The following is a 12618-nucleotide window of genomic DNA, read 5'->3' on the forward strand; positions in this document are numbered from 1 at the left end:
AGTCTGCCCTGGCAGGCACAGGGCAGTGTTGGGCAGAGGGTAGCTGCCTCTCCCATAAGCACTTCTCAATGGGCCCTACCTTGGCACGGCATTTCAACTGCCTTGCCAACCCTCCCCCATCCCGTACCCTATGCAGCAGGGAGAGCCCCAGTGCCCTGGGAGGTGCCTGCCTCTGCCCTCAGGGTCCCACAGAGAGGTGGTGTCTGTCGCCCAGGCACCCTTCCCATTGGCAGCCCCCCACATGCTCCCCACATCAAGGCCCCGAAGCTGGGTTGCAGCAACCCCCAGCCAGGTCCCAGCGGCAGAGACCAGGCCCTGATGTCCCTGGGGAGGTGAGCCCACCCTGGGAGCAGCCAGAGGGAGGGCTGGCTGGCCACATCCCCTCAACCTCCCAGGCCTGCCCTGCGCCTGATGGCCAGGCCTGCCCAGGCAAGCACCCCACAAAGTGGACAGCCTCGCAATTTCCTGGGAGGGGAGGTTTCTTTTTCACAGCAAGCCGGTGAGGAGGGCGGCCCGACCCAGGCTAAGCTCCACAGTGTCAGCTCCTACAGCAGCTCGTGCGGCAGCAGGGGCGAATCCCGGATCAGGGCACGGAAGGGGCAGAGCAAGTGGAACCAACACTCTGTGAACTGAGGTGAGCACGGTCCTCCCAAACAGCGGTGATCTGGTAGCAGGGTGGCAGCGGCTCACACAGGCCTGCCCTGGAAGGACAGCGCGAGGCCCAGCAGTTCTTGGCCCAGTTCCTGCTGCCGCCCGCCGGGCCGGAACTCAGCAGCCAGCTCCCTGAAGGTGGCGCACACGCGGCGGGCCTCAATGTGCCTGCGGTGGATGGCGTGCTGCCACTGGTGCCGCGCAGCGCCCGTGAGCACCAGCAGGGAGCGGCGGGGCAGGGCCACGGCCACCTCCACCTCCTGGCATGGCACCGAGCGGCTGGGGGCAATGAGGCTGTCAGTGGGCGCCTCGGGGCCAGCGGCCGGGGCCGGGCCAAGCAGCAGGCTGCCGGGCGCTTCGCGGCACAGGGACAGCACGGTGGCCGAGAGCAGGTTGAGGCTCACCAGGCGCTCGCCCCAGAGCCAGGCATCGTCCAGGTGCGGGTCTATGGCAGAGCCCCGCTCGGGGCAGTAGTCCAGGTTGCACTGCTCCACCGGCCGGAAACTCTCCAGGCCCGGGTACAGGCCCATCCTCCGCACCACCTCGCGGCTGTAGTCCGGGAGGCCGCAGAAACCCGCAGGCTTGAGCTTCTGCTTCCGGAAGTTGACCTTGGGGCCGTAGTCCTGCAAGAAGAGGGTGGGGAACAGAAAAGGAGCAGGCGGCTGAGTGTGGTAGAGGTCCCCCACTGGAGGCAGAAGGGGAGGGCTCAGCAAGGGACAGAGGTGGCCCAGACCGAGGGGCGAGTGGCCCTCCTGAGGAGCCTGCTGCACTGCAGGGTGGGCAGAAGCCCAGGCAGGCAATGGTGGGGACAGCTGCTTGGGTCCCAGGACCCGGGAGCTCACTCCTGCTGCAGCAGCACCCCTAGCCTCCATCAGCCCCCTACCCCTTCTGGTGCTGACCATGGCCCTTGCCCAGTCCTGGTATGAGTTGGCAGTGTGTGATAACATGAGGGGCAGCCCAATAAGTGACTCAGGACCAGCCACGAGAGGCAGCAGGAGTAACAGGCAGAGGTTCTCAGCACCCCCAACATACACAACCCCCAGCCCCAGAGCGCACCTGTTTCCTGCGTCCCGACTGGGAGAGCTTCCAGGGGTCTCGGTCCATCAGTCGAACCATCTCGGCCTCCTCATCCCGGGTCACGAAGTCTTCAATGAGCATCACCCCAGGGAAGGGGAAGGCCCAGCCCTCAAAGTCCGAGTCCGTGGCCCCCACGGCCCAGCCGGTGTCCGGGCAGTACAGGAACTGCTGTGTTCTCTGCAGGTGGGAGGTGGGGAGTGGGGGGTCACTGGGCCGTCTCCCCTCCTCTGGGTCTGGAGGCCCGGACAGTCCTGCCCCTCCATCCTGGGCCAAGTGCCTCCCGACAGCCAGGGGCAGGCAGCCAGCCAGCCGTGTGCTCCCTGTTGCCATGGCACCACAGCCTCAGGAAGGCGCTTAGATGACTCTTCAGGTTAGTGGTCCACGCCCATCACTTCCAGCGTCTGCTTCCAGGGGGCCCCGGGCTGCCCCCTCAACCCTCACCCCAATCCCCACCAGCCTCACGTCCCTCCAAGGATGTCTGGGCGAACCCTACTCTGTCAGGTGGATGCTCGCTGGAGGCCACCCCATCTCCTGCCCAGGAGCTCCCCTCTGCTCTGTCACCTGCACCGCCCCTCCCAGCAGGCGCACAGGTTCTCCCCGACTGGGACCCCGACTCACTCCGACCCCCGCCGAGGCCTTGAACCGCTCGCTGCGTCTTTTGGGCCCCAGCTCCTGTGCCACGACCCGAGGACCCAAGGTTCTCGTGTTGCACCCGAGGCACAATGCAGGTCCTCCCTAAAGCTGACCACCCATGCCCCGCACGGAGCCCAGGACACCGCGCCTAGCCACGCCTCCTTTCTCACACACCTGGGCTGATTTCCCTCTTTCTGACCTCGACACCGCGTCCTCGAAGCTCCTGGGGGTGTCTAGAGCCCAGGACTGGGGGCTGGTGGCTCACGGTGGCAGTCGCGCCACTTGTGCCCTGCTCATGGGGTGCAATATTGTCCACCGGCTTCCCAGCCTCCCTTCCTTCATAAAGATTCACATTTGACCTCCAGGCGCGCTCTCCGTCCAGCGGTCAGGCCCCTGCCCCTCACCCGGGACATCACGGCGCCATCCCCGGGGCGCGCGCACCTGGCCCCAGCCTGGCCCCTGACGGGCTTCCATCCCGGCTAAATGGTGGCGGTCTCAGCCTCCCCATTACGCAGGGCGGGTTTGGGGGGCGCGGCTCCTCTCCCAGCCCCTACCTGCGGGGAGAGCTGCCAGGGCGGGAACCCACCGCGCTGCCGTTCGCAGATCAGACAGGTCCGGATGCCCTTGCAGCCGCATTCCCGGAGCGGCTCGGGGGCTTCAGCGGCCGCCGCCGCCGCGGTCGCCATCGCGCTGGCCAGGACGCAGGCGCGGAACCCCGGGGGCCGCCGGGAGTCGTAGTCTGCGCGCTGGGGACACGAGACTCTCGGCCGCGCTTCCTTCCGGTCGCGGCTGCCTGCGCCGCCTTCGGGAACTCGGTCGGCAACGCCTCCCGGGCTCTGGCTTTCTGGCTATCCCGGGGAGCGTCATGGTGCCCCTCTCGGCGCGCCTTCTCTTGCAGCGCGGGCGACCCAAGAGCGACCGACTGGGGAGGATCCGGAACCTGGAGTGAGAAGGAGGCCGGGGGCGGGCGGAGGCTGGTCGGGCCGAGGCTGTGGCCGCCGGAGGCGGGCCGGGGTCCCCTGCTTGCCCTGGGTCGGGGTCGGCGAGCCGGAGGCGCCGGTTAGCTTCCCTGCGCTCGGGCGGAGGCGCTCGGCTGCCGTTCCCGCCAAACGGTTCCCGCGGCGGGGATGCGCGCGGCCGTAGCCCCGGAGAAACCGGGCTGCGAGGGTTACTGTTTTGGTTGGAGCCACCTGTTGGGGCTCCCTAGAGCCCCTCGGACATGGCGGGGAGACCCGTCCTGGAGTAGGGGGACAGCACGGGGGAGCGCCACACCGGCTGCGACCTTAATGTACTGGGTGGGGAAGCTGTGCGCGCGTGAGCCAACGCCGCCTGCCCGCCGCCTTCCGCAGCCTGTCCGGGCTGCAGCTGCTCACGGAGCACCTAGACCCCAAGCTGTTGAGCCGCCTGCAGCAGCTGCAGGAGCTCGACCTGACCGACAACCAGCTGGAGACGCTGCCGCCCGAGCTGGGCCTGGTGCACCTGCGCGTGCTGCGCTGCGCCAACAACCAGCTGACCGACATCACGGCCTTCTGCCAGTTCCCGCTTCTGGAGGAGCTCTACGTGGAGGGCAACCCTTTCCTGACGGTGTGTAGACGGGAAAAGCCACCCGGGGGGACGCCCCCTCCCGCCTCTCCCTATCCCCCCACCCCTGGCTGAGCAGGCTGCAACCTCCTGAGAACGCCCTTCTGTCCGCCGCCCACCCAGGTCAGTGACAACTTCAAAGTGTGCTTTCTCCTGCCCAAGCTTCGCAAGCTCAATGGCAAGGACACCTCCTCAACTTGCACTCAGGTGCAGAGCCTGAACCGCGAGCTGACCAACAGGGTGAGGCTGGGGGCCCTGGTGGGTGGCAGCCGGCCATGTGCACGCTGCAGCTTAACAGGGCTGCGGGCAGGGGGCAGCTGCCAGCAGGTAGTGGGTAAAGTGGCCACACCTGGGAGGGGCCCAGCCCGGCTCTGCCTTCATCTGGTCCCTCCCGCCCCAGGTCACGGCTCACTGGGAGAAGTTCAAGGAGACCCTGGGCCCAGGGAAGGAGACCAAGAAGGTGCAGGCCGACTTTGTTAAGTCTGCAGTCAGGGATGTCCGCTACGGGCCCCAGTCCCTCAGCGCCTTCACCCAGTGGCGGGTACGTCCTCCCTTCTCTGAGCAGGCCCCTGGCCCCAGTCTCCTGCTGTCTCGCGTGGCCTGCAGCTGCCCCACACAGGGCTGTGGGCACTGGGGTGGGACAGGGAAGATGGCCCTGTTGGTTAGTGTGTGACTTTGGGAGCTTCCTGGTGACCTCCCTCTCCAACACCAGGTGCAGATCATCTCCGAGGAGCTGGTGGCCGCCTGGGGGGCACAGGGGGACAGCATCCCAGAGAAGCCCCCACAAGCTGCAGCTGCTGGCAAGGCCAAGGTACATGTGTCCAGGACACGGGAGGTCTCCAGAACCCCGGCCCTTCCTACCGCGGGAAGATACAGAAAGAGGGTCAGCTCCGTCCCCCTGCAACCTTGAGCCATCCTTCGGCTCCTGCACCCATGGGAGAGCACAGGCCAGCCTGCCACAGGCAGGCAATCCTGGGTCACCAGGCCCCCTCCATAGGCCAAGCAGACGGCCTTGAAGCGGCCAGATGACGTCCCAGCAGGCCCGCCTACCCCCAAACGGGTGCGCACCTCCCAGTCCGCCCAGAGGGAGGGAAGCCCCACAGGTTCGGACAGCGAGGTATGCTGGGCAAGGGATCAGAGCCGGGAGCAGGGTGGGGGACATTAGCCAGGGCCCGGTGGGGGTAGAGGGGGCAGGACCTGGAGCATGGACAGTCCCTGATGCCATCTGCCCCTCAGCCTGCCCTGAAGCTGGAGCCGCTGCACTTCCTGCAGTGCCACAGCAAGAACAACAGCCCTGGAGACCTGGAGACCCAGTTGTGGGCCTGCGCCTTCGAGCCGGCCCAGGAGGACGGTGCGTCCAGGGTGGGAGTGGTGCTGGGCTGCGTGCTTTTTGTTATTGCTGACTGACTCTCCTGGTGCTGCCAGCAACCCCTGCTGGGGCCAGACCAGGGACCCACTCCGGATCTCCTGCAGGAACAGTAGGGACCTGCCTTAGCCGGAAGCTGGCCTCAGCAACAGAGCTGAGACTCGAACCCAGGTGCCCCAAATATGGGTTTCTTTAACTGTCAGACCCGGACACCTGTCCCAGAACACGGTTCTTTTGACTAGGAGGGTATACTGCCCAGTGAGGGGACAGAGTTGAGAACACAGCCTCAGGCCAGGAGGGCATCGGAGGCGGGAGCTACCAGAGGTTTCCGCTCAGCTTGAGCCCCTCGCCACAGGGCCCTCAGGGGCCATGTCCCAGACCGTGGCCACCTGCGGCGGGGAGGCGGTGTGCGTGATGGACTGCCAGACTGGCATCGTGCTGCACAAGTACAAGGTGCCAGGCGAGGTGAGCACCAGGCCCAGCCCTGCAGGGCGAACGGGTGCCCTAGAATGGAGGGTGCAGGCTGGGTCACTGCAGCTTAGCTCACAGCAGGCCCCTCTGCCCCCAGCCTTAGAATGTGTGTGGTCCTGCCCATCGCTGAGCACCCGTGCCCCTCCCTTGTTGTGCCCCACTCCCCAGGAGTTCTTCTCGGTAGCCTGGACAACCCTGACAGTGGTCACACAGGCAGGCCACAAGAAGCGCTGGAGTGTGCTGGCGGCCGCGGGCCTGCGGGGCCTGGTGCGGCTGCTACACGTGCGTGCCGGCTTTTGCTGCGGGGTCATCCGGGCCCACAAGAAGGCCATTGCTACACTCTGCTTCAGCCCAGCTCACGAGAGCCACCTCTTCAGTAAGGCCCACTCTGCCCTGGCGGCCCCATGCCCCGTGTGGCCACCCTAGTGGCCCGTCTCCCCTGCAGGCTGGGCAGGGCCTCGGCCTCTTCTGGGTCGCCCAGTTCTGTCAGTGACCCGGGCAGACACCCCCCGACCCTCCTGGGCGGTTACCCCACAAGGTGGCTTGTGGTACTGGCAGTGGTGCCAGTGTGGGGTTGCAGCTGGCCTTGGGGCTGACTGCCAGACAGAGGAGGGCCACCTGTCCTTTTGTCTCCTCCCTCAGCCGCCTCCTATGACAAACGGATCATCCTCTGGGACATCGGGGTGCCTGACCAGAACCAAGAGTTCCAGGCGAGGTGACACTGGGGGCAGCAGGGTTGGGGAAAGGGGTACCCTTCCCCTGCAGAACACACAGCTTAACGCTGTCCCCTGCCCTGGCCACAGGCAGCTGCTCACACTGGACACCACCTCCATTCCCCTGCGCCTGTGCCCTGTCGCCTCGTGCCCGGATAACCACCTGCTGGCCGGCTGTGAAGGCGGCTGCTGCTGCTGGGATGTGAGGCTAGACCAGCCCCAGAAGCGACGGTGAGGACTGCAGGGGGAGAGGGAGAGAGCCAGGCAACAGGTGGGCCCATCGAGCCATACAATCACCTCACTTCTTGTTTATTTTAAAGATTTATTTATTTTTTTATTGGAAAGTCAGATATAAAGAGAGGAGGAGAGACAGAAATAACTTCAGCCACTGGTTTACTCCCCAGTGGCTGCAATGGCCGGAGTGGAGCTGATCCAAAACCAGGAGCTTCCTCGGGTCTCCCACGCGGGTGCAGGGTGTCAAGGCTTTGGGCTGTCCTCGACTGCTTTCCCAGGCCACAGCAGGGAGCTGGATGGGAAATGGAGCAGCCAGTGGCCATGGGTTACTGGAACCTAGATGGCAGTTTAACCTATTAGGCCATAGCGCTAGCTCAGGCCCCCCTGTAGAGCAGCAGTGTGACCACATGTCCTGGCCTAACGTCCCCATCTGCACAGAACAGGCCATGACCAATGTCTGAGAATTGGGGGATTCCCAGAACCTTGGGTGCCTCTGTCCCCCGAATTCCTGGAAACCCCGCCTGGCAGGCAGAGCCTCTAGAGGTGGTGTTAGCTACAAAGGGGAAGAATAACGCAGGGTCGGGTGAGGTGGTGAGGTATCCCCTTTGAGCAGGGGTACTTGTGGTGGACAGTTTTGTGCCCAATTCTTGCTTCCCTGCCTGGGGTCAGCGAGTCTGCCAGGTACAAAAGGGCACAGCCTGTGCCCAGGACTGGTGGGTAGGACCTCAGTTGGTGGCAGGCAGGAGGCCCACAGGCAGGGGCAAAGTGGTCTCTGCCTGCTTCCTGTCCCGCGAGCCAGCCCCACGCAGCTGTAACCTGACGCATGCTCAGCTCTCCTCAGGCCTGGGTTGAGAGGGCTGGGCACCAACATCTCCCTCTGCGGCCCCTCCCCAGCGCCTGCGAGGTGGAGTTCGTGTTCTCCAAGGGCACAGAGGCCCCAAGCCGGAGAGTAGACGGGCTGGCCTTCGTGAATGAAGATGTTGTGGGTGAGTGGGGCTGGGTGCGTGCCTCCGGGGTGGGGGGGCTGGCTTGTGGGGCCAGCCAGCCCGGGCACGCCTGTCCTTCCTCACAGTCTCCAAGGGGAACAGCCTGGGCACCATCTGCCTGTGGAGTTGGAGCCAGACGTGGAGTGCCAGGGGCAGCCGCTCCGCAGTGCCCGTGGTGGTCCTGGCCTGGCTGCAGTGGTCTTCCACCAACCTGGCCTACTTCTCACTCAGCACCTGCCCAGGTGAGCCTGCCCCGCCCCTTTCCTGGCTGGGTGCTCTGCTCTGGCCTCGCTGACGTGCCCTGTGTCCCTGCAGAGAAAGGGCTGGTGTTGTGTGGGGACGAGGAGGGCAGTGTGTGGCTCTATGACATCAGGCACCTCCTGAAGCAGCCGCCCGCACAGCCAGCAGCCCCGCAAGCCCCAAGCCAGGTACAGTGCAGCCGCCCCTCCACGGGCCCGGGCTGGGAGGAGGGGACACCACAGTGCACTCGGCCCCGTCTCTCCCTGCCAGATCCTCAAGTGGCCCCAGCCCTGGGCGCTGGGCCAGGCAGTGAGCAAGACCATGGTGAATGCAGTGGTGGCCGACCCCACCTTCAGCTACCTCACAGCTCTGACGGACTCCAACATTGTGGCCATCTGGAGGAGGTGCTAGTCTCCACAGCGCACCAGCCACAGCCACGCGACCTAACTTATTGAGCATTTGGGCAAACTAGAGGGTCTTTTTATGCCTATTTTTGTTATTAAATTCTTCCCTGTGGAGAGGCCTGAGGGAGCTGTGTAGCTCTGTGCGCCCCAATCCTCAGTGATACTCTGAGCCACTAGGCTTCCCAACAGCCCCCGCGATGGTCTTGGCCACAGCTGGAGTGGCTGAACTGCTCACTGCCCAGAGCATCACCACTGAACCCACACCGTGTATTCCTGCCACACTTTATTTAGAAAGGTGAGACAGAACCTATGTACGAAGCACTTGAAAGCCAAGCAAGGGGCTCACCGGACAGGGGCATGGGTGCCACGGCTCGCCCCATGGCCGGAGAAGGACAGAATCCAAGTGCAAGCAGGACCAGGGCGCCCCGAAGCCCCTTCTGGCTGCTATTCAATGCCTTCCTGTTTGTCTTTGATGGCCACCTGTGGGGAGAAAGCAGGCACAGTCAGCCAGGGGACTGGCCAATGACACCTTGCAGGATAGAGTGGGGCCGACATGGCTGCTGCCCACATGGGGGCTGGAGTGCTGTGGGTCTGCGTACCTGCAGCTGCCCAAGGCACCTGCCACGCAGGCGTGCCCCACCCAGGCCCAGACAGGAGCCTGGAGGCAGCAGACTGCTGAGCAGCATCACAGGGTGGGCCGGCGCAATCGCCCAACCCTGGGGTACACTTCCCTGGCCTGGCTGGGCCTTGTTCTCACCCGGAAGCGCTCCTCCAGCAGGGAGAGCTCGCTGATGAGGTCGGTGACAGCGTTAGTGAAGGCCTCCTGCGGGCTGTAGTCGGGCGTGGTCTGCACGCGGATGATGATCTTGTGCTCCAGTGGGTGGGGGACCTTGTAGCCGGCGAACAGCACCTGTGGGTCCTTCAGCAGCTGCCTGAGATGCGGGAGGATGTGCTGAGGGGGTGGCATTGGGGCACCCTGGCAGTCTCTGGGCAGCCCACAGCACAGCCAGCTCCTGCACTGCTGGGTCTGAGTGCCACATTTAGTCACAGGTGCACACACTCCCTGCCCCACACACCCAGTCAAGGTGAGCAGCTCCAGGGAGGTCCTGCCCCGCACAGGCCCAGGTCACGGGCAGCACCGGGGCCTAGACTGGCCACTGACTCAGCCTGGGATGGGCAGGGGCTCCTGGAGGCTGCACTGCTGCCCTTAGCTTCACTGAGGGCTGGCACAGGCTCCAGCTGACAAGTCCTGTGTGCAGGGCTCAAGTCTGTAGGCTGGCCAGAGCAGCAGCGACAGCCTGGCCTGCCTGCTGGACCAAGGCTTAGCAGGGCCACCAACACTCTGCCCAGGGACTTTGCACGCCCATCCAAAGCCTCTGCCTCCTCCTTCCGCATTCTGTGAACAAGAGATCCTCTCACATACAACTGCAGTGCCAGGGCCAGTGTGACATGTAGCAGGCATCTCACATGGGCGCTGGTTCATGTCCTTGCTTCCCCACGTCCCACCCAGCTCCCTCCTTGTGGCCTAGGAAAGCAACAGAGGATGGCCCAAAGCCTTGGGACCCTGCACCCACAACAGGAGACCCGGAAGAAGCTCCTGGATCTCCATCAGCTCAGCTCCGGCCACTGTGGCCATTTAGGGAGCAAGCAGACAGATCTTTCCTCTGTAAATATGCCTTTCCAGGGCCCGGCGGCACAGCCTAGCGGCTAAAGTCCTCGCCTTGAATGCACCGGGATCCCATATGGACGCCGGTTCTAATCCTGGCAGCCCCACTTCCCATCCAGCTCCCTGCTTGTGGCCTGGGAAAGCAGTCGAGGACAGCCCAAAGCTTTGGGACCCTGCACCCGCATGGGAGACCCGGAAGAGGTTCCAGGTTCCTGGCTTCAGATCGGCGCAGCACCAGCCGTTGCGCTCATTTGGGGAGTGAATCATCGGACGGAAGATCTTCCTCTCTGTCTCTCCTCTATGTATATCTGACTTTGTAATAAAAATAAGTAAATCTTTAAAAAAAGAAAAAAAAATATATATATGCCTTTCCAATAAAGGTAAAATCTCCAGTGTCACACAGTGGGGTTGGATGAGGGGGCGGGCCATCCTGGCCTAGGCTGCATTCTGTGGTTCCTCACGAAAGGGTCGGTGTTGTGATCACCCTGGTAGGAACTCGATAAGAAGACCCAGGCCCTGCTGGTGAGGCCTCCACAGCAGCCAGACAGGTCCCCATGAGGGACCCTGCTGGTCAACGGGCCACTTGTCGGCTGACAGCCGTGACCATGGACACCTGGACAGAAGGAGCCACCCCCTGTAGGGTCACCCGTGTCGCGACGTCCTGCCCACTGGGCAGACAGCCCAGCACTTACGACTTGATGATGTTCCCCAGCGTGTGGTCCTCCTTATTGATGGTGAAAAGGCAGGCGTTGGGGACCTTGGTGTCCTTGTTGATGGTGATCCTGGGGGTGAGGGGGTGATGCTGAGGGGCAGGTGCAGCCCCCAGCCCTCCTGCAGACCCTCTGCATCCAGGAGCACCACACCCCTCAAGGCAGCCTCCATCCCATCCCTGCCCTGGGTTTCTCAACATGGCTTTAGCCCTGAAAATCCTTTTCTTTTAGGAAAAAAGGTTCTTGACACATTTTGACAGTTTTAAGTTTTGTGTGCTTTCATTTACTTAAAAGCTGAAATGGAGGGCCCAGAACAGCATGGAGGCCTAGTGCCTAAATCCTCGCCCTGTTTGCATTCTGCGATCCCATGTGGGCACTGGTTCACATTCTGGGTGCTGCTTCCCATTCAGCTCCCTGCCTATGGCCTGGGAAAGCAGTCGTAGATGGCGCAAAGCCTTGGGACCTTGCACCTGCATGGAATAAACTCCTAATTCCTGATTTCAAACCAGCCCAGCTGCAGCCACTCGGGGACTGAACCAGCAGATGGAATTTATCTCTCTGGCTCTCCTCTCTGTAAGTGTTTCCAATAAAAATAAAACACTCGCAGCTGCAGGTCTCAGGACTGGCTCTGCCACACAGTGGCCTGAGCTGTCGCCAGCAGCGTTGACATCCCGGCCACTTTCCATCCAGCTCCCTTTGCAGCCCGCGCAGGGACAGCGGCAGCAGGCGGCCCCAAGCGCTGGAGCCCCTGCGCCCCACGAGGGAGACCTGGCTCCTGGCGCGGCCCCGGCCCGTTGGGGCCACTTGGGGAGTGAACCCCACGGCAGGAGGCAGATCCCTCTAACTACGCCACACCTCCCGCTCGCAAGTGCACGGCATCCCCGAAAAAGTGGCATTTCCCCCCTGACCTTCTCCGACACCCTTCCCGAAGCTTCTCAAACCTCCTTCCCTGCCAGCACCGGGCACCTGCTCCCCCTAACTCCTGACTGCCGGCCACGAGCCCATCCTTCCCCTCGGCTCGGCCGACTCTTCCTGCCCCGCTGCAAGGCCGCTCGGACTCCCGCACGCCCCGTCCGTGCACGCCGCGCGCACACGGCCTCCCGCCGCCCCCGGGCAGCCCCCGCTTACTTCTTCTCCCCCTCAAAGAGCAAGAAGGACTCGAAGGCCGGAGGGGCGTTCATCCTTCCGCCGCAGCCCCCTACACGACCACTTCCGCCGCCGCCGCCTCCAGACGCGACAACGCAACCGCTTCCGGGTCACGCCGCCGCCAGGCCCAGCAGCGTCAGGACCGGTTCACTGCCCCCTGGCGACGCGGAGGAGCTTGCGCAAGCGGCAAGAGCGGGCTCTGCGCATGCGCCTCCGGAAGCCACGCCCCCGCTCTGGATGGTCTGCTCGCGTGTCGCTGCTTGCAGGGTTCCTGCAACCCCGTTGTCTGCAGGGACGTGAGGCTCAAGAAAGAGCGACTCGTGTGGACGGCCGGCTCGACAGCTGCAAGTCCCTGGCCGGGTTGTCACCGGCGCCACGTGATCGAAGTCCCCCCCTCCCTGGACCTGCCCACACTTGCAATATAACCCCAGAACCACCCATGATCCTGGGCTGTGAAAGTTGTGCACCCCCAGACTCTCCAGAGACCCGTGTTATGGTGCCACGTATTCAGACCTCTGGCAAGTGGCGACCCATGTGGGCACCACCAGCTCCTCTCCTGGCTGCTGCACTTCCCACGCAGCTCCCTGCTAATGCCCAGGGGAAGGCAGAGGAGCATGGAACTCCTGGTTCCTGCTGACTGCAGCCACGTGGGCAGTGACCCAGCAGATGAAAGATCTCTGTCTCTCCATAACTCTAATTTTCAAATAAATAAATCATTAAAGAGAGAGGTGGATGGACTA

At 63.6% G+C, this 12618-nt stretch overlaps 3 protein-coding genes across 4 annotated transcripts; 1 reads left to right on the forward strand and 2 right to left on the reverse strand.

The window, feature by feature from the left end:
- Nucleotides 1–461: 461 nt before the first annotated feature.
- Nucleotides 462–3200, reverse strand: ALKBH4 (alkB homolog 4, lysine demethylase). Of its 2 annotated transcripts, none has more exons than XM_004587190.2 (3): nucleotides 2916–3200; nucleotides 1708–1905; nucleotides 462–1274 (listed from the first exon to the last, which is right to left on the reverse strand). In XM_004587190.2, the coding sequence occupies exons 1-3, from the start codon at nucleotides 3045–3047 to the stop codon at nucleotides 687–689; spliced, it is 918 nt and encodes a 305-aa protein (XP_004587247.1). In that variant the 5' UTR covers nucleotides 3048–3200; the 3' UTR covers nucleotides 462–686. The 2 variants fall into 2 exon arrangements, with proteins under 2 accessions (XP_004587247.1, XP_058537015.1); XM_058681032.1 differs by having other exon boundaries at nucleotides 2948–3078.
- On the forward strand, nucleotides 3113–8491 carry LRWD1 (leucine rich repeats and WD repeat domain containing 1). The gene is made up of 15 exons (XM_004586976.2): nucleotides 3113–3306; nucleotides 3711–3945; nucleotides 4066–4182; nucleotides 4343–4483; nucleotides 4655–4753; nucleotides 4940–5059; nucleotides 5179–5293; nucleotides 5664–5773; nucleotides 5948–6155; nucleotides 6422–6494; nucleotides 6583–6723; nucleotides 7621–7712; nucleotides 7799–7954; nucleotides 8028–8140; nucleotides 8223–8491. Exons 1-15 carry the CDS (start codon nucleotides 3227–3229, stop codon nucleotides 8361–8363), a joined length of 1941 nt encoding a protein of 646 aa, XP_004587033.2. The 5' UTR covers nucleotides 3113–3226; the 3' UTR covers nucleotides 8364–8491.
- Nucleotides 8492–8726: 235 nt separating this feature from the next.
- Nucleotides 8727–12011, reverse strand: POLR2J (RNA polymerase II subunit J). Its single transcript, XM_004586978.3, has 4 exons — nucleotides 11861–12011; nucleotides 10715–10804; nucleotides 9114–9288; nucleotides 8727–8836 (listed from the first exon to the last, which is right to left on the reverse strand). The coding sequence occupies exons 1-4, from the start codon at nucleotides 11911–11913 to the stop codon at nucleotides 8801–8803; spliced, it is 354 nt and encodes a 117-aa protein (XP_004587035.1). The 5' UTR covers nucleotides 11914–12011; the 3' UTR covers nucleotides 8727–8800.
- Nucleotides 12012–12618: the final 607 nt, after the last annotated feature.

The sequence above is a fragment of the Ochotona princeps genome, chromosome 24, assembly GCF_030435755.1.
Source record: "Ochotona princeps isolate mOchPri1 chromosome 24, mOchPri1.hap1, whole genome shotgun sequence".
NCBI lineage: Eukaryota > Metazoa > Chordata > Mammalia > Lagomorpha > Ochotonidae > Ochotona > Ochotona princeps.

What these genes read in the sequence shown, in the direction of transcription:
- ALKBH4 (XM_004587190.2), bottom strand. Translation starts at nt 3,047, where the DNA reads ATGGCGACCGCGGCGGCGGCGGCCGCTGAAGCCCCCGAGCCGCTCCGG. An exon ending in CCTGGCAGCTCTCCCCGCAG is followed by an intron (nt 1,906 to 2,915) that starts GTAGGGGCTGGG and finishes TCCCACCTGCAG; the next exon opens with AGAACACAGCAGTTCCTGTA. An exon ending in AGTCGGGACGCAGGAAACAG is followed by an intron (nt 1,275 to 1,707) that starts GTGCGCTCTGGG and finishes CTCTTCTTGCAG; the next exon opens with GACTACGGCCCCAAGGTCAA.
- LRWD1 (XM_004586976.2), top strand. Translation starts at nt 3,227, where the DNA reads ATGGTGCCCCTCTCGGCGCGCCTTCTCTTGCAGCGCGGGCGACCCAAG. An exon ending in CCACAGGTTCGGACAGCGAG is followed by an intron (nt 5,060 to 5,178) that starts GTATGCTGGGCA and finishes TCTGCCCCTCAG; the next exon opens with CCTGCCCTGAAGCTGGAGCC. An exon ending in GACCAGCCCCAGAAGCGACG is followed by an intron (nt 6,724 to 7,620) that starts GTGAGGACTGCA and finishes GCCCCTCCCCAG; the next exon opens with CGCCTGCGAGGTGGAGTTCG.
- POLR2J (XM_004586978.3), bottom strand. Translation starts at nt 11,913, where the DNA reads ATGAACGCCCCTCCGGCCTTCGAGTCCTTCTTGCTCTTTGAGGGGGAG. An exon ending in CTCTTTGAGGGGGAGAAGAA is followed by an intron (nt 10,805 to 11,860) that starts GTAAGCGGGGGC and finishes CCTCACCCCCAG; the next exon opens with GATCACCATCAACAAGGACA. An exon ending in TGCTGGAGGAGCGCTTCCGG is followed by an intron (nt 8,837 to 9,113) that starts GTGAGAACAAGG and finishes TTCTCCCCACAG; the next exon opens with GTGGCCATCAAAGACAAACA.